This window comes from Staurois parvus, unplaced genomic scaffold (genome assembly GCF_062004578.1).
Source record: "Staurois parvus isolate SC_StPar_1 unplaced genomic scaffold, SC_StPar_1.0 ptg001028l, whole genome shotgun sequence".
Taxonomy (NCBI): domain Eukaryota; kingdom Metazoa; phylum Chordata; class Amphibia; order Anura; family Ranidae; genus Staurois; species Staurois parvus.
The window spans coordinates 257,631-285,585 of record NW_028318824.1 but is presented as its reverse complement, the minus strand read 5'-3'; the positions used below and the strand labels follow the sequence as shown (position 1 = coordinate 285,585).

Here is a 27,955-nt window from a genome sequence, read left to right as displayed (position 1 = left end):
AGGGTTGCCTCTCCAACTTTTGCTACTTGGATGAACAGAACCCATTAGTCAGAAGCAGACATATTCTTGGGCATATGTATGTCCTGTATAGTAAAACAGAAGTGGAAGAATTATATGTAAGTCACTCACAGGGTTAGTGATCCATAAAATAAAATTGCCATTGACTAGATGATTTATCACGTCTTTAGTCTTGATTTTTATGAGATGTATGCAGACATTTTAATCAAAGTGGAAGGTCCTGTGTAGTGTGCACTTTAAACCCTTAGCTACCAGTAATACTGCTTGTTTATTGTCACTGTGGGGATAATGTCACCCCTAACAACAATACTGATGTCGTTTTTCTATGGTAAAATGTCTTTGCCAAATGTGTTATTACTGTCAAAATTCAAAAGTACTTTGTGGCTGTTAAAGCATGTAGCATTTCAAGAACAGAATGAGTCATATGGTCTCTCATTAGTTACTTTTAGTTAATCTAGATACAAAGATGACATACCTGCCAAAGTATTTGTATTTCTATCTATTCAGTCCTGAGATTTCCACAGCCCTGTCACATATCGCAGCCAGACAGATGACACTATTTTAACCACTTGTCTACCGGGCACTTTTACCCCCACCTGCCCAGACCAATTTTCAGGTTTCAGCGCACTCATACTTTGAATGACAACTGCGCAGTCATGCAAAACTGTGCCAAATTAAATTTTTATCATTTTTTGAGACAAATAGAGCTTTCTTTTGGTGGTATTTGATCACCACTGTGGTTTTTATTTTTTGCTAAACAAACTAAAAAAGACCAACAATTTTGAAAAAAAAAAGTTTTTGTTATAATGTTTTGTAAATATGTAATTTTCTCCTTCATTGATGGGCACTGATAGGCTGCACTGATGAGATGTCACTGATGGGCACTGATGAGGCTGTACTGATAGGTGGCACTGATGGGTACTGTTAGGTGGCACTGATGGACATTGTTAGGCGGCACTGATAGGCACTGTTAGGTGGCACTGATGGGCATTGTTAGGTGGCACTGATGGGCATTGTTAGGTGGCACTGATGGGCACTGTTAGGTTGCACTGATGGGCACTGTTAGGTGGCACTTATGGGCGGCACTGATTAACTGATGGGCACTGATTGCCAGCACTGTGATTGGCTACAGCTGGTCACATGGTAAAAACGTCTGTGATTTTCCCATTCCATAGCCATGTGATCAACCGCGTCCAAAGGACACAGCGATCACAGATCGTACGCAGTGCATGCCCCAGGGGGCGCGCGGTTCAGGGAGGACATCCCAGAACTAGCTGAATGCACTGTAGCCATCTTTCGGCTATATCGTGGACGGGAACAGGTTAAAGTGGTTGTAAACTTTAGACATGAAATACACTATACACAATATTGACAAAAGTATTGGGACACCCCTCCAAATCATTGGATTCAGGTGTTCCAATCACCTCCATGGCCACAGGTGTATAAAATCAAGCCCCTAGACATGCAGACTGCTTCTACAAATATTTGTGAAAGAATGGGTCACTCTCAGGAGCTCAGCGAATTCAAGCGTGGTACTGTGATAGATTACCACCTGTGCAATAAGTCCATCCGTGAAATTTCCTTGCTACTAAATATTCCACGGTCAACTGTTAGTGGTATTATAACAAAGTGGAAGCAACTGGGAACAATAGCAACTCAGCCACAAGTGGTAGGCCATGTAAAATGACAGAGCGGGGTCAGCGCATGCTGAAGCGCACAGTGCGCAGAAGACGCCAACTCTCTGCAGAGTCAATAGCTAAAGCCCTCCAAACTTCATGTGACTTTCAAATTAGCACAACAGTGTAGAGAGCTTCATGGAATGGATTTTCATGGCTGAGCAGCTGCATCCAAGCCTTACATCACCAAGTGCAATGCAAAGCGTCAGATGCAGTGGTGAAAAGCACACGACTTCTGGACTCTAGAGCATTGGAGACATGTTCTCTGGAGTGACAAATCACGCTTTTCTATCTGTCAATCCTATGGGCATGTCTGTGTTTGGCGGTTGCCAGGAGAATGGAACTTGCCTGAGTGCATTGTGCCAAGTGTAAAGTTGGGTGGAGAGGGGATTATGGTGTGTTTGTTTTTCAGGGGTTGGCTTAGCCCCTTAGTTCCAGTGAAAGGAACTCTTAAGGTGTCAGCCTACCAAGACATTTTGGACAATTTTGTGCTTCCAACCTTGTGGGAACAGTTTGGGGATGCTCCCTTCCTGTTCCAGCATGTCTTTGCACCAGTGCACAAAACAAGATCCAAAAACACTTGGATGAACGAGTTTGGGGGGGAGGAACTTGACTGGCCGTGCGCTGAGTCCTGATCCCAACCCGATAGAACACCTTTGGGATGGATTAAGGCAGAGACTGCGAGCCAGGCCTTCTTGTCCGACATCAGTGCCTGACCTCACAAATGCACTTCTGGAAGAATGGTCAAACATTCCCATAAACACACTCCTAAACCTTGTGGACAGCCTTCCCAGAAGAGTTGAAGCTGTTATAGCTGCAAAGGATGGGCCAACTCAATATTGAACCCAAGGGTCTAAGACTGAGATGCCATTAAAGTTCATGTGGGTGTAAAGTTAGGCTCCCCAATACTTTTTTCAATATAGTGTATGAACAAAGCATATGTCTCAATTCAGAGCACCAAGTGTCATTTCTGTCTGCTGCCTCGGTCCTCTGCTATAAGCATGAGTCACTTCTGATGGGTTTTTCTGACACCAATAGAAAAAGAACCTCCAGCAAATTCCTTGTATGAAGGGGGTGTGTCCCCTTCCTCCAATCAGCTCTCAAAGCTCTTGTACAGTGTATAACTGCAGCTCACCACCCCCTGCTTTTCAGAGGTGAGAAATCCTGCATACATTCTGCACTTTGAATGGCTTTAGGGAAAATATGGCTGTAGACAAACAAGTACATCTTATGCAGGAGAATTTGTTTCATCTCTGTGTATCACCTAAGCCCAGTCACTTCACTGGGTATATATGAAGGTTTACAACCACTTTATGTTTAAGAGCATAGGAGGGATACAGTGTTGTCCTCAACCTACCCCTACCTGTTGACTGGATAATGAAGGAGCAGCAGAAGACCAGTGAGGTCACCTGTCTGATCTCTCTTAGCATCTTTGCTTTAGCCACACACCTCCAGTCAACATACCTGTTTGGCTTCCAGCCTGCCCCTCCTTCTCCCAGTTTGAGTGCTGTTGTATAGGTGGTTGAAAGAGGCTGATACCAAGTTAATTTCAGATACTTTCACTAGTTGCATTTACAAAATACATTTTATTTCTTTGTTAATATCTAGCCGGAATAATTTGTTCCTTTATATCTGCCTGGTGTTCAGCTTTAGTTTTGTTCAGTTGCACATTATACTAGCTTTCACATTAGGTAAATGAAGAGAGAATAACAATTGGTAGTTCACGATTGGATTAGTGGTCAGGAAGTTGACTTTGTGCAAACACTGCTCCCAAATATACTATATTCATTATAAATATCCTTTAAAAGTCTCTTCAAACTATTACATATTTCTCAATGAACATTATTACAAGCTCTTTCACATAAACCCGTGTATGGAATTGATCTAATTTAGGTTTACTGGTCCTTTGACAATCTATACCATGTCCATAAAGATTCTTGGTTTAATGTTTTCAAACAAAATAACACTGCACACATAGCAAATGTAATTTTCCCAGAGCAATATTAAAATGTTACATATTCTTATTTTAGTCTGATTAAATAGGATCAGATTAAAAGTAATTGGATTGCACTAAAGTTACTCCAATTGTGTGTTGATGTTATTGTGCTATGCATTCTGAAGAAAGAAAAATGATAGTTTAGCCATCCTTATGTTTCACAAAATGGAAATCTAGCACTTCTGTTTAATCTCAGAATTTCTCTTTTGTTTACTAATGGAAATATTCGTGTAATGGAAATAAGTGCTCTAAAGCAACAAGTCAGAAATCCATGTCTTTTTATAGACCAAAGCTATGGAAAATGTACTTCAATTGACTTGATTCCAGAGCCCACACTTTAATTACTGCAGACAAAATGACACTAAGCTTGAGGTCAAATAGAGCAATCCCAGTATGGCCCAAGACTAATTTACCAGTAAATACCTGTGAGCTAGGAGCTTGTCTCTCTAATGACTGCATAATGGTGTTTTTCTAAATTTCCTGGCAGTGGCTGATCTGATTAAAGGAACACTCAGAAATCTCTATTGACCTATTGTGCCTGGCACAGAGAAATGTACGTGCTACACATTAGGGGTGCCCATTGATGACGTTTCCCCGATTTGTCAGTGTTTGAATGATTTGCTGATGCCATTATATTTATGTGAGACCACAAGTGATGTACTTAGGAGAGGACTGGGAAACTTTGGCCTGGGGGAAGCAACTACAACCAAGTTGCCCCTTTATGATAGGGACAGATTTCTGCAGGCTTGAAATGATTGTAAAGGATAGTTTTGAAATTGTTTAATGTATATTTCAATGTTTTTATTTATTAAAGAGATAACATACAGATTAACAAAACCAATAGTTGTGGATGTCAAAGTTCCAAACGGGCGGACTGACCATTTGGAAACTCGTGCACTGCCCGAGGGCCCAGGGTCAGTAGGGGGCCCCATGAGATGCCCCTGGTACCTTTTTCATAGGCTTTTTTGAGTTTTGGGAAGTACACTGGGGCCTCATGATCCCCTATTGCCCGGGGGCCCCATGAGTTGTCAGTCCGCCCCTGGTTCCAAACAATAAGTCCTTGCGAAAATAAATGATACAATCATTAAATAAAGGGATGAAAAAAACTGACTGAGCAATTAGTTATGAGACATAACAATCCCTCCAGTGCAGTCTAGAGACCAGGATAAATCACATCAGGAAACAAAGATCTGGTATATAGTGCACGGTGAGAATTAAGTATTCTAAGTAAGTATTGGCATATTCAGTCTGTAGTCAAATACCAGTATATTACAACAAAGTGGAAAGTCTGAGTCAAAAATGTAGGGAACAATAATGAAGAAGAAAGAGAGGAGAGCATAGAAGGAAGAGTAAAACAAAGAAGGATCAGCCATAGATCTATTAACCTCCCTGGAGGTATTCCCGAGTGTAGCTCGGGGTAAAGTTTCAACACCACAAGCGGTAACCCCGAGCTACACTCGGGAATACCTTGCAGCGTTGCTCCGGGATCTCTTCTGCGCTTACCTTGTCCTGCGCTCCCGCGATGTCCCCCCTGCAGTGTCCCTGGCAATGTCCTTGGGTTGATGCCGGCATCTGTCTTACGGGTTCCGTTCCCTGCAACGTCAGGATGTACGGGGATGGAACTGGCGGGAAATTTGAAAATTTTAAAAGTCACATTCACTAAATTCACTAAAATCACATAGTAAAACATTACTGTATCAGAGGTCAAAAGCGGTTTTAGACCAGCTAGAGAACAGCGATAGTAAATTAGAACTACTTGCAGAATTGAGTGATAATGATTCGTGGGGAAATTCGTCATCAGACACTAAAAAAGATTTTGCGACTTTGTTCAGTGATGTGCAAACTTGGCGCTCTAAATCAAATTTCAGTGTTTTTGGTTTGATTATATTATTGAATTAAATTTATTATTATTATTTTTTATGATTATTTATTAAATTATAATTTATGATTTCGTGTTTCAAATTTTAACATACCCGGAATGTTTACTAGACTCTTGTTTGGACAGATTTCAGTGAGTTATTCCTAAAAATTACAGGCCTACAATAAAAAAAACTACATATTTCCATGCAAAAAAAGTACCGCTTTGAGCACAGAAATATGGACATAATCAGACCGCTAGCAAGGCTACGGGACGGAGAGGTATCGAATCCATGGATCCCAAGTACTGTCAAATTTTGAAGCATTATTATTAAGAATACAAGTGAGCTTATCATTAATCATGATCCAATTGAGTTTATCCTAGACTGTAAGCTCGAAAGAGCAGGGCCCTCGAACCCTTCGTGTATTGTATTGTTTCTGTCTTGTCTCATGTTTTGTCCCCCTTGCTATTGTACAGCGCTGAGCAAACCCTTTGGCGATATATAAATACTGTATATTAATAATAATAATAATTTTTGACATAATCAAGTGGTATCACCGATTGCTTCCAGTATTTGGCTATTATAATTCTTGCAGCCAGGATAATGTAAAAAAACAATTTGACCGATTTCTTGGGGATACCCGAGGGCAATTTCTGGAAAAGGGCCACCCATGGACATTCAACCTATGCGCATCCTATCCCATACTGCTAAAGAATAAGATAGTGTAGGGCATAAAATGGGAGGACGCAATCGATTGGGAAGCCACATAAGAGAGCCAGTAGCATAAGGATGACAAGATAAGGCTTCAATACTAACTAATTTGAGTGTAGAACCTTTGGCTGTTGTGTAAGAGAGCTGCATTTACTGTTCCACATGGAAATAGGCCAAGAGGTTGGGAAATCCCAAACCACCATGTCTTTTCTGGCAATATAGAGTTGAGTTGTTAATCCGTGGGCATTTATTACCCCACACGAATCAAGAGATTTTTGATTGTAAGTGCAATATTTCTCCTCTGGAGACCACAATTGGTATTATCTGAAAAAAGTAGAGTAATCTTGGTAAAAAGGTCATTTTGATAGAGTTGATTCTGCCGAACCAAGATAAAGGGAAATCTGCCCAGCTATGCAGATCCTCCTTAAGTCCTTTAAAAAGTGGATGATAATTTGCATGATATAATGTCTCAATAGAGTGTGTAAGATGGATCCCTAGGGAAAGGAAGAGAGTGGGGAGCCCACTGAAAATCAAAATTGTCTCGAAGGTTCTGAACCTCCAAAGAGGATAAAGTTATATTTAGAGCAGTTGTTTTAGAAGAATTTAAAATGAGTCCCAAAGCCAAAGAAAATTGATAAAGTAAAGTCAAGAAATTGGGCAAAGATGTTCAGCGGATGGAAACATACATGAGAACATCATCAGCAAACAGGGCACATTTGTGGTCCTGACGGCCGCATTGCATGCCTGTGATGGTAGGGTGAAAACGAATAGCAATAGTAAGCAGTTCTATTGCCAGCGCAAAAAGTAAGGGGGAGAGTAGACAACCCTGCTTAGTACCTCTTCTGATAGGAAAAGGAGCCAATTTAAACACGCAAATAGAAATCTGAGCTGAGGCATTACAATATAAAGCTTGTAAAAGGGAAGTAAAGGTGGAGCCAAACCCAAAGGCGCCCAACGTTTGAAATAAGTAGTCCAAGGTCAAACTATCAAACACTTTGTGAAGATCTAGAGATAGCAGAAAAATTTCCCTTGGTAAGGAATTATCCCAGTTAGATTTTACTGCATATATCAATGCTAAAGTTCGATGGATCTGGTCAAGTGTTTGACATCCTTGAATAAACCCTGATTGGTCATCATGAATGTAGTTTGCTAGAAATGTATTGGGGCGCAAGGCCAAAACCTTAGTAAGGATCTTTAGGTCTCAATTGATCAGAGAAATAGGGTGGTAGTTAGGAACAGCAGTGGTATCTTTGTTAGGCTTGGGAATGACACTAATTTATGCTCTATTCTCATCATGTGGCACTACTCCCCCATCCCGTAGATGATTGAAGTAAAGAGCCACATATGGAACCAAGATCTGAGAAGGTTTTATAATACGTATGAGGAAGACCATCATGTCCTGGTGATTTATGAGGAGCTATAGTTTTAATAGCTTTCTGGATTTCCTCACAGGTGATAGGTTGGTCCATAAGTTGTCTATGGGCCTCCTGAAGAGATGGAAGAGTCAGAGATGTCAGAAAATGATTAATAACCAGGGAGGCATTGTCTCGGGGTTGACAATAGAGGTCATTATAAAAGGAATTCAATTCTTGCAGAATTTTACCAGGGTCCTGGGACATATTACCAGTCGTTAATCTAATTTTAGGGAGAGCTGTTTGAGAGTGTCTGGGAGATAACAGGGAGCCCGGCCTATCCCACTACGTGAAAAAATGTGTGATTAGCCCAACGTAACTGTTTATCTGCCGTAGTAGTGAGGCATAAATTAAGTTCCATGCAGGCCTGGTCAAGTTTACCTAATAAATCAGGGTCAGGGGCCTGTTTATGTTGGGCAGCAAAAATGCTATAAGCTTTGGATGTAGCTGAGATCAATTCATCACGAGCCTTCTTGAGTCGAGAAGATAGCTGAATAAGAAAGCACCTAACCGAGGCCTTATGGGCTTCCCAATTTATAGCAGGATTCGTGTCCTCTGCTGGGAAGTTGGGTTAGCTTCCCTCCAGGCTTCGACCAAATCATAGCGAAACAGTAGCTGGGAAAACTTGCGACTCTGCCTGGAAGGGGATCTAAACATGGCGGTACGGGACCTATCCAAAATCTGGTCCAATGCTAAGTTAGAATTTCCAGCCAATACATCGCCCTCAAACTCTAAAGCCAAAGACCAGAGTAGGGTTTGAAAAAACCCCACCTGATTAGTGTTCGGTGCATAATAAACCAGAAATGTGACCAAATTTTCTCCCAAATGCCCTTTCACCAAAAGCTAGCGTCCCTCCTGATTCTTAATTACCTTAGATTCAGTAAAAGATAAGTGCCGGGACAAAGCATAACCCCCCTCTTCCTCTCCGAAGCGTTAGCAAAATAGCATACGGGATAGTCTTTATGTGCATATCGTGGGGTAAAAGAAGGGGGAGAGTGCGTCTCCTGGAGAGCCACAACGTCATCTCCTAAGGAACGATAATGATGGAAGGCCTTAATATGTTTAGAAGGAGAGCCAAATCCCTGGACATTATGAGAAAGCAATTGAATGACACCTCTATCAGACCATCGTGAAGACATAGCTAACTACAAAATGCCGATAGACAGATAAGCTCGCCCACCTCCACAATGCAGCAAAAATCTTGAGTATCCAGTGAAGAACATGGCTGACCCTCGTGAAAAAGGAAAGGAAAGAGTTAGAAGAACATAAGAATAGAAAAGAAGTAAGACACTTGGGGTACCGATAACCCAGTGTCAAAGGGAACATTACAATGTACATTATAAAGCAACATAAAAAAAAAAAACAAATAGTCCAGGGCTGCGGCCCTGGGAAGGAAGGGGTCTACCCAAAGATTAACCTCTGGGGAGATTCCTTAGATCTGAGAGGGCACATAGACACCTCCGGGCACAAAAAGAAACACAATATAAAACATAAATGGTAACCAATAGCTCGCAAAAATCAGAGAGCAACAGAGACATAAAAACCTTAATTAAACAATTATAAACTGACATTTTGCTTGAAGCAAAACATATTTTCATGGGGTAGAGAAGAAGAAAGAGACCCCCCCCCCCCAAATGAGCTAACGGTGATAGCTAATGTTCCAATAGGGAACCGCGGAAAATCTAGAAAGTCCAAGGCATGTCAAGGAAGGATTCTCAAGTAGCTCTTTGAGATGATCTCATCTTCAATGGTGAGGCAGTCCAGAGTGATGAAAGCGGTGGAGGTGGAACATTGGATCTTGATTGGGTGTGGGATGAAGGGCTATGGGAGATAAAACCCAGTTGGAGTAAGATCTTTTCTCCTTCTTGAAATGTGGAAATAGCGCAGGGTTTACCGCTGTAGGTAAATTGTAGCTGAAATGGATAAGCCCAACGATAGCGAATGTCCCTCTGTACCAAGGAGGAAAGTAGTGGTTTGAAGGATCTTCTTTTCTGGATGGTACTTGGAGAGATATCCTCAAAGATTTTAATTTTGTACGCAGCAAGTTCCATGTCTGAATTTTCTCCAGCTTCCTTAACCTGAGAAAGGTGTGGTTTGACGATAACATTTCTAGGAGGCCCCTCCGGTCTAGGGGGAATCAGGGCCCTGTGGATGTGGTCAATTTCCATCTATCTTTTGCACTGCAGATCACATAAGAGACTGAGTAAGGGTAGTAAGATCCTTCACCGATTCCAGGAGAACCCGGATACGGATATTGTAGCATTGGGCATGGTTTTCCAGATTGTCTGTTTTAGTGTAAGCTTCTTCCAGTCAGTCCTGTAGCTCAGTAATCATGTTAGAATTTTGAGACACATTATGGACAGTTGTGTCTACTTTAGTTTCAATACTATCCAAATGTTGACCCAATTCCTGTAAGTCCTGCTTTAAATCCGCCGCTAATTTAGTAGTAGCCTTAGGGCTCATTTACACGAGCAGCTGCTAAACTTGAGTTTAGGAGCTTTTGGCATTTTCTTTGGCAAAGCACCTAAACTCAATTCCATAAAAGCCTATTTGTCCATGTACACATATGCTTTAAGCAGAGTTTAGCAGCTGCCTTGGTTAGGTGAGGTTAAACGTCCCTCTCCTGAACACAGAAGAATCGCATTCCAGATAGTAACATTTTGACCACCGACCGCGGCAAAACCGCGACAACCGTGGTACCGTGATTTGCGTTTTCCCGCAGCCGGCGGTCAGGGTAGGCTCGTGTACATGGAGCCTTATCCAATTCCTGTTGTAACAGATCAGCAAAATGGGCAACAAGGACTGTGTCCCCCAAATACTGCGGTGGGATAGTCATGGGTGCTGGAGATCCCTCAGGGCTATCCAGATCAGGGTCCACACCACTATTTTGACTGATGAAAATATCAACCATCTCCTTATCTAAGGCAGAGGAGGTGTAGGAATCATGGCCTAAGGAATGATGGAGATGAAGGAGAGCTAGAAGAAGGATGGGGGATTGCAAAAAATCACTCACCCCCTTAATAGAAGCGATAGTGCTCAGATCGCGTACTCCAATGCAGGAGCTGCCAGCCTTGGTCCTCTGTGGGAAGAGGCTTAACTTGGAGGGAAGAGCTGCATGCCGTGAAACCATAGCCGGCCCCATTTTGCCTCCCCTGCCCGTGAAGGGGATCGGGTTCTGTGAGCCGCTCTAGCAATTCCCAGCCGCATGACCCGGCATGAGGAAGAGCTCTGTAGTGCCCGGAGTTGACCGGAGCTTGTGCGGAGCGAGGTCTGGTGTCCGCTATAGAGCGCTGAATGTGCCGGGAGGGTGCGAATTGTATCACCGGGACATCTGCTCCGGCTGCCCACGCATGCGCACTCCTTTTTTTTTTTTTTTTAATGACATCGTTTTACTTACCTGCTCTGTGCAGTGGTTTTGCACAAGCAGCACCAATCCTCCTCTGCTCGGGTCCCCCACCTATGCTCCTGGCTCTCGTGCATACTCGCTCCAGAGCTAGCTATACACATAGACACACACAGCACAACACAGCTCAGCCCTGCCCTCCACTCCCCTCTCACTGGCTGTGATTGACAGCAGCGGGAGTGAGAAGGGAGAGAGCCTCTGCTCTCGTGCACATTGCTGGATCGGGATCGGGATCGGGCTCAAGTAAGTATAAGGGGGGACTAGGGGGGAGCTGCATGCAGAAGGGTTTTTACTTTAATACATAGAATGCATGAAGGTAAAAATCTTCTGCCTTTAGTACCACTTTATGAAAATGTACCATCCAAAGTGTGCCTTGATGACTCAGGTATTGGTGGACATGGGCAAAGGCAGCGGTTTCCAAAGAACATGGTTTATTTTACCATAATTTTTCAAAACTTCATTAACAGATTCCTTTGCAGTTCTTCATTTAGTCACAAGTCACCTTGGAGTAGCAAATATGTATGTGCTTAAAGATAACTATATAATACCCATCACCTGCTATTGACTTCATGTCCCACTCTGATGAATGTCTGAATGGTGAAGTATCTCTACTAAGGGCCATCAGCCCAACATATTGTGTTAGTATTGGCTCAAAAGATAAATGTCACCTGCCCTCTAATCATCCACTGAGTGTACTCCAATCGGTCTTTCCAACCCCAGGTCCAATCGCTGACAAATTCATGCAGACACCACCTCCGCAACATCTACAAAATATGTCTGTTCCTAACTCCAGAAACTACAAAGCAACTCATTCACTCCCTTATTATATCACGACTTGACTACTGTAACTCCCTCCTCACCAGCCTACCGCAACACAAGCTATCCCCACTTCAGTCTATCCTGAATTCTATGGCCAGACTCATCCACTTTACTAACCGCTCCGTATCCTCCACCCCCCTCTGCCAATCCCTCCACTGGCTTCCGATTGCCCAACGCATAAAATTTAAATTATTAACATTGACGTACAAAGCTGTTCATAACACTGCCCCAAACTACATCACCGACTTGATATCCATCTACCACCCAAAACGCTCTCTCTGCTCCTCACAAGACCTCCTACTTGCTAGTTCCCTAGTCTCCTCCTCCCATGGCCATCTCCAGGGCTTCCCCCTTTCTCTGGAACTCACTACCCCAATCCATCAGACTGTCACCTACCCTCCTCACCTTTAGGCACACCCTGAAAACCCATCTCTTCAGAGAAGCCTACCCCGCCCTCAGCTAATTGCTGTACTCCTCCACTCTTCCCACCACTCCATCCCCCACAGCTATTTCCTCCCATACCACTCTCCCCTCCCTCCTAGATTGTAAGCTCCAAGGAGCAGGGCCCTCGAACCCCTCGTGTATTGTATTGTATTGTTACTGTACTGACTTGTGTACTGTCTCCCATTATAATGTACAGCGCTGAGCAAACTGTTGGCGCTATATAAATACTGTATAATAATAATAATACTCCATATAGGAAGACAAAAAACATAGCATCACCAGCACACAGCCTGACAGGAGGGTACTTAGTGGCCTTGCAAAACAGTTTGTGATAATAATGTCTCCACTTCTGCTACAGTTGATGTGCTGTTGATTCTTTGCTTTTTTTGCCTTGGACTATATAAATTGTCAGCCCATTATTGAGACACCTCAGCACCCACTGTTACGAGGTTTGATTTCAGTGCACTGGATGAAATGGAATTTTACTCCATGGAAGAGTGACGGAGTGGACTTTGCTCACATGATAATGTATCCAAAGCCTGTATGTACAGGAAGACAGTTGTTGGAGAATTCCAAGCAAAGATTAAATTCACTACAAATAGCAGATGTTGCTTTTGAATTTGTCCTATTGTATTCTTTAAATTATTATTTTTTTTGTTTTGTTCTAAGTTCTGAGCTAGCCCCTTGTGATCATAGGGTTATACTGTGCACCTGTGTGGTGGGAGACATAGGGGTTGATTTAATAAAATGGGAGTGTGCAAAATCTGGTGCAGCTCTACATAGAAATCAATCAGCTTAATTGAACAAGTGGATGTTAGAAGCGGATTGGCTACCATGTACAGCTGCACCAGATTTTGCACTCTCCAGTTTTAGTGAATCCGTCCCATAGTTTAAGTTATGATCTCAAACATTGCTTTTCCAATGTCACCTTGCTGCAAGACTTTCTGGCTGTGTGACCCAGGTGTAAGGTGATTCCGAGGTGCTGTTTAATGGTTGAAAAGGATGACTGTCAATGCTCCCCCCCCCTTTTGTGCTAATCAAACCCAGGTGATCACTGTGAAATGTATTCCTGACAGCATCATTAAAGCGATGATGATTTTACAAAGCCCATGCTGAAAGGGTCATTTTGCAATTTTTAGATAATAAACCTAACATTTTAGAAATGACATCTACTTGGATTTTTATGGGGGTGTTCTTATTGTGTGTGTACTTCTATTTGAATGATTTACAAATTCTGTAGATGTATACATTATAGACTACTATAGAGTCAGCACAGGTCGGCATAGTGCAGGTGTGTATACTCATTGTATTATATATATTTTAAAGAATATTCCTCCGAGAGCCTTTCACTGGCTTAGTTGACATGCCAAGGTGTCCTTTAGGACTTACTGCCAGTTTTTATTCACCTACAAAGTAATATGACAAAAATAAGTGTTATTTAGCTTGATACAGAAATCAAAATTTTCCAGCCTCATGGCTATCACACAGAGCATTTGTCTGCTTTCTGTTGCAAGCCATACTGCTCAAGTTACAGCCTCTATGCCGCTCTCAGTCTCGTACTCAGGCTCTCAATCTGTTAACACCATAGCTCCCAACTATCCTTGATTTTATGGGACTGTCCCTCATTTGGAACAAAGTCCCTCTGTCCCTCCTTCCTCCTTATTTTTCCCTCATTTTTGTCTGATTGATATAGCTGTATATAAAATGCACCATTTATCTATCAAACAGTGGTTAACAGTGCTAAAACGTTTCCAGTCCAATTTCTAAATCGCTTCATTTGTAATATTTAAAGCCAATATATAGGAATAGTAGAGGTAAAAACAAGCACTTTTGGGTTTAACCAATCATTATTTTGTATAATTCTCTTTTAAAGGGTGCGTGGCAGGGGATGTGTCCTGTGCTTACATACTTTTGCTAATAGGTGTCACTCATTCCCATCTCTGAAAGCTGAGAGGTATGGTTAACACAGACAACTGTCTTTCTGCAGTCACTAAGATCAGGCAATGGTTTAATAAGGCTTCTGTCCATTCCAGGCACTGACAGGTCTGGACATATACTCCCAGCCTGTCCTCCTTTACACTGGAGCCCTGACTATGTGCAAAACCCAACTGTCCTTAGTTGGACACCGCCTTTGGGCTACCCACTGTGAGCTGGTAGACACCCTTTCTCTGCCATACCTAACTCTCCTCTGCTATTTACCACACTTACAACATGATAGCCAGTACTCATGTCACCAAATATATATATCTGGAATGCTTCCACTGTAAAATACACCGATCCACCATAATGTTATGAACACCCACTTAATATTGAGAACTTCCCTCTTATGTCAACAAAGCAGCCCTGACCTGTCAAGGAATGGATGCCAATAGACCTCTGTAGGTATGTTGTGGTATCTGGCACCAAGCCATCAGTAGCAGATTTTTAAGCCTCTGCTGGCTTTCTTTCTTCCCATAATGTATTCTGGTGTCATCTCTTCCCCAAGTGATGCACACACATCCAGCCATCCTCATGATGTAAAAGAAAACATGACTCATGAGGCCATCTTCTTTCATTGCTCCATGATTCAGTTTTGATGCTCATATTCCCATTGTAGGTGCTTTTGGTTGTGGACTTGGGTCAGCATGGGCACCTTGACAGGTCTGTGGCTACACATATGCAAAAAACTGCAATGCACTGTGTATCCTGACATCTCTTTATTGGAACCAGTATTAACTTTTTCTGCAGTTTGAGCTACAGTGGCTCTACCATTGGATTGGACTTCATGGACTAGCCTTCCCTCCCCATGTGAATCAATGAGCCTTGGCCACAAATAATACCTGTCGCCGGTTGACATCCCACAAAAGCTGCAGTTTTGGAGTTGCTCTGACCTTGTTGTCTAACCACTACAAATCAGCCCTTGTCAGTCACTCAAATCCTTACACGTGTCCATTTTTTCCTGATTTTAACACATCAACTTCAGGAACAACATGTTCATTTGCTGCCTAATATATCCCACTTTCAGATGCCATTGTAACAAGATAATCAATGTTATTCACTTTACCTTGTCAGTGGTCATAATGTTATGGCTGATCATGCAGTTAATCAATGCAATGTTTCACTTTTTTGCAGCTGTCTAAAGTTATATGATACTACGCTTTACTGTGTATTTAATACGCTAATAAATGTGCAAAAACACTACCTAAAGTAAGGCTGCATTCACACATGGATGTTTTGAATTTCAGGTAGAATCGCTTCAATTCTGCCCGCGATTTCAAAATACTCTGCTAAAATGACAAATCTCAGAACCGTGTGGTCAGATGCCATTCATTTTAGTGCCACCTAAAAACACAGTGTGGTTCTGCCACGATTGCCACTCAATAAATTGCATTGAAATTGCGGCAAACCACATTGCGTGCAGCATGTTGCCCAAAAGAATTTCAGAAACTTCTTTTGGGCAACACACTTTGTATGTCACGGTTTGCTGCAATTGCAGTGCAATTTATGCACAACAATCACAGCAGAATTAAACTGTGTTTTTAGGTGTCAATAAAATGAATGACACACCCTGAACACACCGTTCTGCAATTTGTCATTTTAACAGGATGTTACTGTATGTAATCACAGGCAGAATTGCAGCAATTCTGCCCACAATTCAAAATGCCCATGTGTGAATGCAGCCTAAGAGCTAGGAATCTGCTTCTTCTACAGTTACAGTGGGGTTAAATAATATGTAAACCCTCACCTTGTAAAACAACCCATTCAGTTTAATTGAAAGGCAAAGCATTTATAAAAGAAAATGTATAAATACCCTTTTTCCCTTTTTATAGAAGTGATCACATAATCTCTGTTCTCAGCTGCATAGAGAGGTGAGGGTAGAGAAACAGCAGCACACTCATCTTACCAGTGAAAGTCTGTGCAGAGAGGGCATGTCAGAAGAAGTCTGATCATTGGAGGAGAGCAGGCTGAATTCCCAGCACAACTAGAGAACTGACCACGCTGTGCTCGCATGCCTAGCGTGGATGGTTTTTAATAGGAACGCAGAGGGCCTGGCATGAACACCAGGGATTTTACACAAAGGAAGCAATACAAAGAGAATAGGATACTTTTTCATACAAGCACATGGTACAGCAGGCACATAACATGAATCTGAAATGTTGGGTTTACATAATTCTTTAAATTGTGGCCATTTTACATCCGAGTAATTCTTAACAGTGTTTTTGGCATAAAGAGGATTCATAGATGGAAGACCATTGATATGTTGCAATTTTTTCTAGATCTTTGGTTCTCACATGTATAATAGTATTTACAAAAGAGTTTGCCTTTCCTATTATAACTTTTTGTGTTACACATTTATTTCTACAGGTGTTACTCTGCTTCACTAGGGACACATCTGTGCTTGAACACTTTGCATACAACAGTGCAACACCACCAAAATCATACATTCGAGGTGCGGTTTTGCATGTCTTATTTGTCTATTTTCATTTTTAACTTAAGGGGTAGCAATTCTAGAATTGTTTTTCTGTATTATGCCAGTATTACTAATAGCCTGAATTAAAAGATTGGCCTGCACTTGAACTGTATTATTGATTGATTATGACTATTGAGTGTTTTTTGGGTTGGTTTATTTAAACACACTCATGCAGGTGGTGACCTCTCCATGGTATTGGTTTCTGTAACATAAATACATAGGAGACTGGATTGTATGTTTTAAAGGATAACTCCACTCGGCAGTTTTTCTGCTTTTGGTGGGGGCAAAAACATTTTTATTCAATTTTGAATAGAGTGGGGAAGGACCTGTCAGGTTTTCTGCTGTCTAGTAGGGCTCCATTAGTGGATTTTCTCCCACTCTATCTCCCAGTGACAATATTTTTACCAGACACAAAAATTAGGGACACTTCCAGACAGATAGACATGGAAAAAACATTTTTTTTTCCATAATTTTTATTAAAGAACTCAGAGCATACAGCGGGTACAAGCATCACATGAGAGCAGAAATGCATACAGTAGATGACAAAGTATATGCAACAGATAGTGTATTATGGAACATTATCCAAACATTATAAATGATAAAAGGTAGAGGAAGGCACAACTGGTCTCAGTTCCCCAAGCAGCTTATTGGAGTCGCAACACTGGCAGAAATATTGATCTGAAGCATCGGTTACCTTATCAAGGCCAATGAAGGGGCAGAGGTGTAGGAAAAGCATAATGACAGTATTCATGGTGATCGCAGGAAGATGCATATAGAGGCATAGCCCCTTGTGTTATGTTGTAGAGGTAACTCAAAAGTAGTTGTCAGCGTCTATGTGATAGATAAGGGGAAGAAGAGACGGCACGGTTGGAGAAAAAATAAATGAAGCATTCCTGCAGGTAGGCAATGAATCTGAGGATAATGAAGAGGAAAAATGAAAAAAGGCTCTGAGTAGGATAGGGAATAAGTAGGGAGAGAGAAGAAGAGAGAGAGAAAAAAAAAGGGGGGCGGGAAGTGGAACTAGGGAGGAAGGGGGAGAAAGGGGGAAGGGGAGGAGGGGGGTTAATAGTGAAAGTAGGTAGGTGGTCTTTTTCCTTTGTTCCTTGGGGGCCCCCTCAAGATACCAACGGTCACACCTGGACACAGCTACGAGATCTCGGAAAGTGAATGCACTCAAGTCACCTCAGTTGCGATTGCAAACACTTCAGTTTTATTGGCATAACATCAGGATTATTATAGTGTAGTCTTTGGGCAAACACACCCTCAGACCATCCAATCAAATACATGTACATTTTTTTTACCTTATCTCAACAATTATTTGTATGAGGTTTGCATTTTCACTCTTCTGCTTTATCTGTCAAGCCATATCTGACCATGGCTGTAATCTGACCCAACGCCCAAGACCATGGCTGTAATCTGACCCAACGCCCAAGTTGAGAGTAAACCTTATCTGCTTTTTTGTAAAGTTTGCAAAAACACTCATTTCTACATGAAGCTGGCATAGACAGTTTTGTTAGTGTGTACATATCTCATATATGTATGTTAAACTAGCATCTTGTATTAGTGTATACAAAATGGATTCAGTTATATTCCATTTAATCCTTTCAAATAGCAGAAAAAGGGAATAATAGGAAGGTAGGAGGGCGAATAAGGCACCGTCACTGAAAAACTGTCAGGGGAAAATATGTGCATGTACAAAAAGGAGTCCTCAAAAGAGGCTAAAGGTGAGCATATGCAGACATAAATCAATATGAATAACGCTCCCGGCACTGGGGGGTAGCAAAATCAGGGGTCCCATATACACTTGTCAGGGAACAAGGAGCTAACAGAGCCCTCAGGGTATGTCAGGGCTTGAGATGTATTCAAAATCAGTCAGTCAGCCAGGCCCAGGAGAGACCGGTATTCAGGAGTCATGCGGAAATGTGTCCAGCAGGACCAAGTGTGAGAAAATTTGGTAGGATTATCTAAAGATGAGGCAATCAACTCTTCCATTTCCGCAATCTTGTCAATGCGCAGGAACCAATCTCTTAGTGTGGGTGGGTGGATCTCCAAAACACTGGCAGGCAGAGTTTAGCCGCTGTGAGCATGTGCATTGCCAGGGATTTGGAATAGATATGTTTGGAGAGCGGGGTGCGGTAAAGGAGGAGTTGGGCTGGGGAATATTCAATGTCAATAGCAGACACTGAAGAGGTAATTCTATGTACCTCCCGCCAAAAGGGCTGAACAATGGGGCAGTCCCACCAAATATGCAAAAGGCATCCAACAGGAGCTCCACATCTCCAGCAACTACCAGACTTAGAAGGGTCAAAATGGTGGATTCTAGAAGGTGTATTGTACCAGCGGGACAACAGTTTAAAGCCATTTTCCTGGGCTGAGACATTCAGGGAGCATTTGTGAGAATATGTGAAGATTTGTTCCCAGTCTGAGGGAGAGAAATCTATATTTAGGTCTCTTTTCCACGCCTTACATGCTGGGAGTGAGTCGAAGGGCCTATCGGAAAAGAGAAGCAAATAGGTGAAGGATATTAGATGCCTCTGTGGTTCAGCTTTAGAACAGATTGACTCAAATGAGGTGAGTGGGCGAGTCCATTTAGAACGGTACGTAGAGGAGAGCAGAAAGTGTCTGATCTGAAGGTAGGCCCAAAAGGGGAAAGACTGGTCTCCCATTGAGCTGGCCAAGGAGGAGCAGACCTTTAGCTGACCTTTGTGGAAGAAGTGATTTGCCAAGACTTTAGTATGTCGCCAATGAACTGAAGGGAAGGATTTGTGCATACCTGGAGGGAAGTCCGGATTGAAACGAAGGGACGTAAGGGGGTTGAGAGCTTCTGAAATGGAGGCCGATTTACAGGCCAATCGGAATATTTTCAGGGAAGGACCATTAATAGAATGTGTGAGGAGATCTGGGGGCACATGCTTAGATAGAAGCCACTGAACCAAAGCTAAGGGGGGAGGGGAGCAGGAATGTTCCAATTGAACCCAGGCCTTGGTCGTAAGATGAATGTTCCAGTCAATTATCCTGGTGAGGTGACAGGCCCAGTGGTATCGTTGTAAATTGGGCAAACTGATTCCCCCTTTAGATTTTGGGAGCACAAGTTGGGAGTAGGCAATACGAGGTTGTTTGTGAGTCCAAAGGAAAAGGGGGCATAGTTGTCTACATGAAGTGGTAGCTGAACGGGCAGGGTCTGGAATAGGTAAAGAAGGCGTGGGAGGATGTTCATCTTTAATATTGCAGCCCTACCAAACCAGGAAAAATACGGACGGTGCCACTTGGTTAGGTCTGCTCGGATGGCATTGAGAGTTGGGAGGAAGTTTTTAGCATAGAGGTCTGAGAGATTACTTGTTAATTGTATCCCCAAGTAGGTAAGGAACTCCCACTCCCAGAGGAACGGGAACCGCGTCTGACAAAAAGAGACTAAGTCTGGAGGAAGAGTAATATTAAGGCCATAAGATTTGGAGTAATTGATTTTCAGGTTAGAAATATATTGAAAGGAGGAAAAATCCTTGAGTAAATTGGGTAAGGTGGTCTTGGGTTCTGAGAGGCACAATAGAATGTCATCTGCGTAAGCAGCAATCTTATATTCCTTGTTTGCCACAGAGACGCCTTTAATATCGGTATTAGAGTGAAGTTTGCGTAACAGAGGCTCCAAGGAAATCACAAAAAGAATTGGGGAAAGGGGGCAGCCTTGGCACGTACCGTTTCCGAGAGGGAATGGTCTAGAAAGATGTCCGTTCACACGGACCTGAGCAGTTGGACCCGAGTACAGTGCCTTGATGAAATTAAGCACGATGGCCCCTAATCCTATCTTTCTCAAAGAAGCTCGTAAGTAGTCCCAAGAGACTCTGTCAAAAGCCTTTTCGGTGTCCAGAGATAGGATAAAACCAGGCTTACGGGAGACATGGAGGCAATGGAGAAGATTGAGTGCCTTGATGGTGTTGTCCCTCACTTCCCTTCCCGGGATGAAGCCCACTTGATCTAAGTCAATCAGGGAAGGCAGCAATGGGAGAAGACGGTTAGCTAAACTTTTTGCAAAAATGTTTGTCCACATTCATTAACGAGATTGGCCTGTAATTGGTGACCGAAGAAGCATCCTTACCGTCTTTGGGAATGACAGTAATGTGGGCTTCCAGAAGGCGATGGCATTGTGTAGGGGGTGCGGAAAGGGTATTGAAGGCTGAAATAAAGGGACCACTCAAATGATCTAAAAACTCCTTATAGTAGGCCACCGAGAGGCCGCCAGGACCCGGACTTTTACCCGGTTTCATTTGTTTGATAGCTCGGGAAAGTTCCTCTGCCGTGATGTCATGCTCCATAGCTTGTACATCCTCCTCAGACAATGAAGGGGGACCATAGAGGCGAAGAAAATCGGAAGTCAAACTATCTCTATAGACATTTCAATCTCAGGGGCGCAACGTTTGGGAGGGAGCTTATATAGCATCCTATAATAATGTTCAAATTGTGAGGCAATATCTGAACTGGAAGTGGCTAAGGAACCATCCGAACTCCTAATCTTATGAACAGTTAAGCTGGATTTTTTACTCTGGAGGGATCTAGCTAGAAATCTTCCGCTTTTGTTAGCAAACCCGTAAAAGAGTTTTGGTGATAAGATGAATCTTCGTTTAGTAGCCTTACCTAATTCGATTAAGAGTGTTGTGCGGGCTTCAGTAAGATCGGATAAGGTAGAGGCGGCTTGGTTCTGTTTGTGTGCTTTTTCCAGAAGCTTAATGTGGTCGATTAGGTGTTTCAAACGTGCCTGTCTTTCTTTTTTGCGTTTCGTGGCCATGGCTATGAAGAGTCCTCTGATAACGCATTGATGAGCCTCCCACTGGGTTAACGGGGATGTATCTGGGGTTTGATTAAGCAAAAAGTAATCCGTCAAGTGGGTGCGAATTTCAGCTTCATTAGCCACATCTGAAAGAAGGGAAGCATCTAGGCGCCATATCTTCGAGCGAGAGCGAGTCTAAAGTTGGATCCATGAAATGTCAAGGGACACCCTGATACCGCACTTTCCTCGAAGAACATGGTAGTCCCTCCCATCAGGCCCCCATCCAGCTCAACAGCCAATGAAGAATCAAGTAGCACCTCATGTCAAAAAACAGGGAAAAAAAAAAAGAAGGAAAACAGGAGTTGGGCAAGGGGAGGGGAGCTAGGCCCGGGGGGTTCAATAAGAACCATAGAAAATGGCAACTGTTAAATAGTGCAAGGAAAAAGACCGGAATTAAGATATGCCTTTGGGGGGAGAGAAGGGGGTCCGGCCCCGCAGGATATATCAGTAGGGCGGAATGACGAGGTGATAGTTGATTGCAAAATGTCAGAGTACAAGCAAGACAAACAGAAGGACCACCTATAGCCCAGGCCCCCCCATCCTCCAACGCTAAACACCCATACCGGGTCCTCCCTATCCCTACAAATAAATTTAAATTAGTTAAGACAACCAACCTCCAATAAGGGACGCTATGGGGAAATGTAAGGGAGCAGGAACTGAAACATAGGCAGGTATACCAGCAGTTATAAAATCAGCCTCTGACTGGTGTAAAGCCTGCGGAGGGTCCCTGGGGAGCCAATGATAGGATCAGCTAAGGGGGAGCTTGAAGGATCTAAACACAAAGACTCTACAAAGGCTCCATACAGCAGACCTAGCTGTAAAAGCAATACTGGAAGGGCATGGTAAGTGTTAAGAAATCCTCTCCCAATCAACTAAGGCAGGGAAAAATCAGTGTTATGGCTATATCATGGGGGGGGGGGGGGAGAGGACAGAGAGGTCACTGTAGAGGTGCGGCAAGAGTGGCAGTCTTTCATTGCGGTTGGGGCGGTGTGCGTAGGGGTCTTTGGACTTGGTAGGATGAGATAAAAGACCGCCCTGGAAACCGCTGGAGGACCTTCACAAAGGCAGATGAGGTGTGGGGTTGATGGGGAAGGCTCTAGAAACAAGAAGGAGAATGTTCCATGCAGAAATCTCAGGAGACACTGAGAGCCACCAACTTGACGCAAGAGCCGGATGGGAGGGACCGAACAAAGTCTTATTCAGACGAGTATTGCTGGTGAGAGAGGGTTAGGAAGGAGGCCACAGGAGGGCCCTCAGGCCTCATAGCAGGGTTTACGGTGCGCTGGAGAGGCAGTAGGGCTGTTAGAGGTTGTAGGGCCTCTGGTAGGAATTCTTGGAGGTGTGGAGGGGGCCGAACGGCGTCGGCGAGGAAGGAGATCTTGTCCTTCCGTTTCACTAGGCACACTGTTAGATGCTGGAGCAGGTGGAAGACGCATTAATCTGTGCCAGTCAGGAAGCTCCACTAGAGGAATGTCCAAGGTGGCACAGAAGCTGGGGAGGTCTTCTGGAACTCGCAGGTAGGCGGTACGCCCCTGAACCTGAGCAGAGAGACAGAATGGAAATCGCCACCTATATGGTATGTTATGGGAGCGTAGAATGTCCAGCAGGTGGCGAAGGTCTCGCCTTTGTTGCAGGGTGATGGAGGAGAGATCTTGGAACATGTGAATCTTGTTTCCCTGAAATAAAAGGTGTCTCCTCTCTTGCTCTTTTGAGGATGTCTTCCTTAAGTGGAAAGCTGACCAAACAACAAACCACATCTCTGGGTGGGTCCGAATCTCTGTTCCTGGGGTGAAGTGATCTGTGTGCACGTTCCAAATCTATGGGTGCAGCAGGAGGGCGACCCAGCAGATCATTAAAGATTGCAATGACAGTTTTAGGGATGTCACGTTGTTCTACAGATTCAGGTAGGCCACGCATTCTGATGTTGTGCCTGGGACCCTTATTATCCAGGTCTTCAATCTGCCTGTAGAAATTCTGAATATGTGCTGTGCGGGAAGCTGACAACTGCTGAATCTTCAATATGGAGTCTGAGTTAGATCTGCTTAGGGATTCCACCTCCTCCAGTCTGGTATGAAGCATATGGAGATCTTCCCTTAATTCACTGAGGGCTGTAGTAAAGGTGGCTTTAATATCTGCAGCCACAGCCTGTAGATCTCTCAGAGAGAGTGAGCAGGAATCTGATGAGAGGTCATGTTGTGGAATGGACTCTGTGTCAGCCCCTGTGTCTGTGTTCCTTGTGCTATGAGAGCACACTGCAGCTGAGGAAGAAGGGAGGTGGGGTGAGGGAGAAGCTGCATGTGGCCTGTCCCCCTGCTGTGAGAGGAAAAATGCCTGAATATGGCGGGATTGCTGAGGTCTATGCACCCGCGGGGAGCGGGAATGGGAGCCAGAGGCATTCCGGTCCGCTCTCCCCATCTTTTTAAGTCCGTTTCTCACCCACTCCTTGTGCTTAAGCTGTGCAGGGTCTCTGGCTGGCAGGAGCTCCTGGATCACTCAGCCATCTTGGATCACGGCAGACCACGCCCCTCAACATTTTTAGTTAAGTAGGGGATTGTTAAAACCCCTGCCATCTTTTTATCTCTGTGTCCCTGTGCAGATTTTCGCTGCAACCATTCTCATCAGCTGTAGACAAGTGAAGGGAAATATTTCTAAGAGAGCCCCTGATAGCAGTAAAACCTGACAGGGGTTTCTGTCTTCCCTCTCTTGATTCAATGCTAAAAAAATAAATGTTTTGGCTAGACATACACTTAAAGTCAGTCAAGTCCTTATCTGCATCAAGGTCTGTGACTAAAAATATTGAAGCCAGCCAACCCAAACAGTACTCTCCTGAAGTTTAGTCATAAAAAAAAAAATCCTTCTTAGCTTTACTGAGTTAACTTACCTGTTATGAAGGATGTCCAACATTGTGCAGGCAGCTGGATCCTGTGGAAATCTTCTGGGTAGGAAGGCCTGTCCTCTTCCTGCTGCTAAACTTCTAGCACTGCATGGGTTAATAGGTAAGATCTTCTGTTAAGCTGCTGTGAAAAGTTTCCAGTGAAGATCTGCTCCTTCCTCCCTCTTACTCCATTGCGAAATATTCTTGCATTAATTCCACTGCCTGTAACATGATCTGTGAATGAGAGAGAGTCTTGTGACCTATCAGACTCTCTCCCATTCACATATCGTGTTACAGGCAGTAAAAGCAATGAAAGAATGTTTCTTAATGGAGAATGAGCGGGCAGGCCCTCATTGGGAACCAGGGGCGGACTGACAACTCTTGGGGCCCCCGGGCAATAGGGGATCATGGGGCCCCTGTGTTATTGCCCAAACTCAAAAAAAGCCTATGAAAAAGGTACCAGGGGCATCTCATGGGGCCCCCTACTGACCCCGGGCCCTCGGGCAGTGCCCGAGTTTCCAAATCGTCAGTCTGCCCCGTTGGGAACTTCATTCACAGCAGCTTCACATTGCACAGCATTGGAAGCTCAGCAGCAGGAACAGGACAGGGCATCCCTCCTCCTTGCACAGATTTCTGCAGGATTCAGTTGCCTGAACAATGTGAGACATCCTTCGTTACAAGTAACTTAGCTCACTAAAGCTATAGAGAATGCTTTTTTTAAGATAAATTTCAGCTTTTGAGTAAATAAATAAAACTTCCTTATGTCTACCTTAGATTGCTGTGAGCTACAAACACTGCACTGTCATATGGCTTGCAGCTGAATTTGGGTTAGGGTGATTCAAGCTTGCATTTTTTAGAAAATAGATCATTAGACAAATACCTATATATAACTGAAATTATGAAGAGCACATTGCAAATCGTTTTTTGTTAGACATTGTTAGAAAGATGATCTTGCATTTTAAGTTATACAAAGCTTCCGATACTCTTAGATAATATAAATGTCATTAAAAGCTATTAGATGTAAACCGCTGTGCATTGTTTGTTTGCTGTTCCTTGAATGTTGTTCTCTTTGCTTATGAATGCCCATGACTCTAAAATATATTAATTAAAGGAGGCTGATGTGATTTGCTGATCACGGAACAGTCTTAATATACATGTACTATTTTCTTTAGGAACAGGGGCGGACTGACAACTCATGGGGCTCCCGGGCAAAAGGGGATCATGTGGCCCCTGTGTCCTTGCCCACACTCAAAAAAGCCTATGAAAAAGGTACCAGGGGCATCTCATGGGGCCCCCTACTGACCCCGGGCCCTCGGGCAGTGCCCTAGTTTCCAAATGGTCAGTCCGCTCCTGTTTAGGAACCATCCTTATTACAAATACCTTGGTATGCAGTCATATGGTGTATAGACTGAACTGCATTAGGGCAAAATGACAGTCATGTTTAGCATAAAGTGACTTGAGAAACATATCAATATATTGTATTTTTTTTTGTTTAATACAGTATATTTGAATCATTCTATTTAATAGACAGCAGCCAATAAACATTTCACTTCTGTTTATGTATAGATTGACGCTTTGCATGGTAAACACCTGACTAATGGCTGTCATCTTCTCTGTTTGTTGAGCCTGTTTTCATTAAGTATGACTAATTAAATTGCTAGTAAGAATTTTTCTCTGTCTATATCGGTTTGGCATCTGGATAAAGTAACTTTCCCTCTTAATCGTAGGCAAACTTGGCTTAGAAGAGTTTGCAGTTGTCTATCCGCCAAATGGTAAGCTGTGCTTTGTCATCCTCTAGTGGAAGATAAGGAAACTACACAAATATCAGTAGCTGATAGGATCGGTTCCATCTGCATTATAGCATTAAACTGCTGGCAAAAAAAGCTAAATATGCAGCCAAAATACATATATGTTTACCTGACAAATAATTTGTAATTTTGGAAAGTCCTTCTTGTGATACAGAACCCTCTGTCAGACAGGATGGTCACCCTGCTCTCTGAAAAAGAGACTCATTCACTCTCCTATGCGGAGGAAGACAGGTGACTTAAAAATCATTGCTGAACCAGGAAGATGAATTGATTACCAGCAGGCATGCATGTCACTTGCTTGGCTTTGCAGTTTGTTAAATATTTTTAAATCACAAGGCTGGCTGTACAGAATTACAAAATGTTTGGTAGGTAAAACATTAAAAGTATTTTAGGGGGTCTTTAAGGGGATGTCATTCCTTGTGTGGCCAGTTCTCTCAGTTATTGTTGTTTGTTCCCCAATAAAGAGTTAACATGCCAGCATGTGTGGCAGGGCATATTTTAACAGTCACCTTAGACTTCTCAGGGGAGACTGCAGGTAAAAAGTCGCTATGCAGACCGTGTCAATATGTAATCAGCGTATGGCATACACATGCAAAGTACACATTACTTGCCAAAAGATTTGTAATGTAAATTACACTCCCCCTGGGAGAAGCAGTGATGGAAAAGGATCTGGGGGTGCTTGTAGATCACAGACTTAGCAATAACATGCAATGCCAATCTGCAGCTAACAAAGCTAGCAGAAGCCTCTCATGCATTATAAAGGGCATATATTCAAAAGATAAATCAATAATTCTACCCCTTTACACAACACTGGTTTGGCATTATCTTGATTATAAAGTTTACTTTCGGTCACTAATACTCAGGAAATAGACTGTTGAATAGGAGTTTAGCGGCAGGCAACACAATTATTAGGGGGGATAGAGGACCTCCGATATGAGGATCGGTAATATAGATTACAGTTATTCACTCAGGAGACGAGGCACATAATTGGGGATATGATTACAGTTTACAATCCAGTAACTGTAATAAACTGTTTACTCCCTAGATCCCTAAAGAGGACACACAGTCAACATGCCAGGTTAGAAGGTTTAACCTTTAGATTGCTGAAAGAGTTCTTTACTGTTAAAGCAGTTAAAAAAGACCACCAATTTTGAGGAAAAAAACAATATTTTTGACTTTTTGCTGTTAAACATGTTCAGTAAAAAAATTTAAAAAATCAAATTTCGTCATAAATTTAGGCTAAAATGTATTCTGCTACATGTCTTTGCTAAAAAAAATCCCAATACAGTATGTGTAAATTAATTGGTTTATGTGAAAGTTATAGCATTTACAAATGGTGGAATATTTTTTTTTTACTAGTAATGGCAGGGATCAGTGACTTATAGTGGGACTGCGGCGGGCATTCTGACACTGGGGGGGAACTGACTTGGTATTACTGACATCCCCAGTGACACCAATACAGTGATCAGTGCTAATAAAAAACACTGACACTGTACTAATGGCACTGGGCAGGAAGGGGTTAACGTGGGCCGATCAAAGGATTAACTGTGTGCTGTGTTACTATGGGGCTGTGTGTGTGCTTCACTGTAAACACACTGCTTTGTATGGCTCTGCTATGCAGAGCCATACAAAGCAGTGTGCAGGAGCTGACAGGTGAGAGAT

General features: G+C 43.0%; 1 protein-coding gene across 3 annotated transcripts in view; it reads left to right on the top strand.

Moving 5' to 3' along the window:
• The window catches only part of TBC1D19 (TBC1 domain family member 19), a 222,241-nt gene that overhangs the window by 161,950 nt on the left and 32,336 nt on the right, over nucleotides 1–27,955 (top strand). For all 3 annotated transcript variants that reach the window (XM_089657792.1, XM_089657793.1, XM_089657791.1), the window contains 2 exons: nucleotides 16,683–16,767; nucleotides 26,213–26,257. In XM_089657792.1, coding sequence (XP_089513918.1) covers nucleotides 16,683–16,767; nucleotides 26,213–26,257 — 130 coding nt within the window. The remainder of the gene's footprint in view (nucleotides 1–16,682; nucleotides 16,768–26,212; nucleotides 26,258–27,955) is intronic.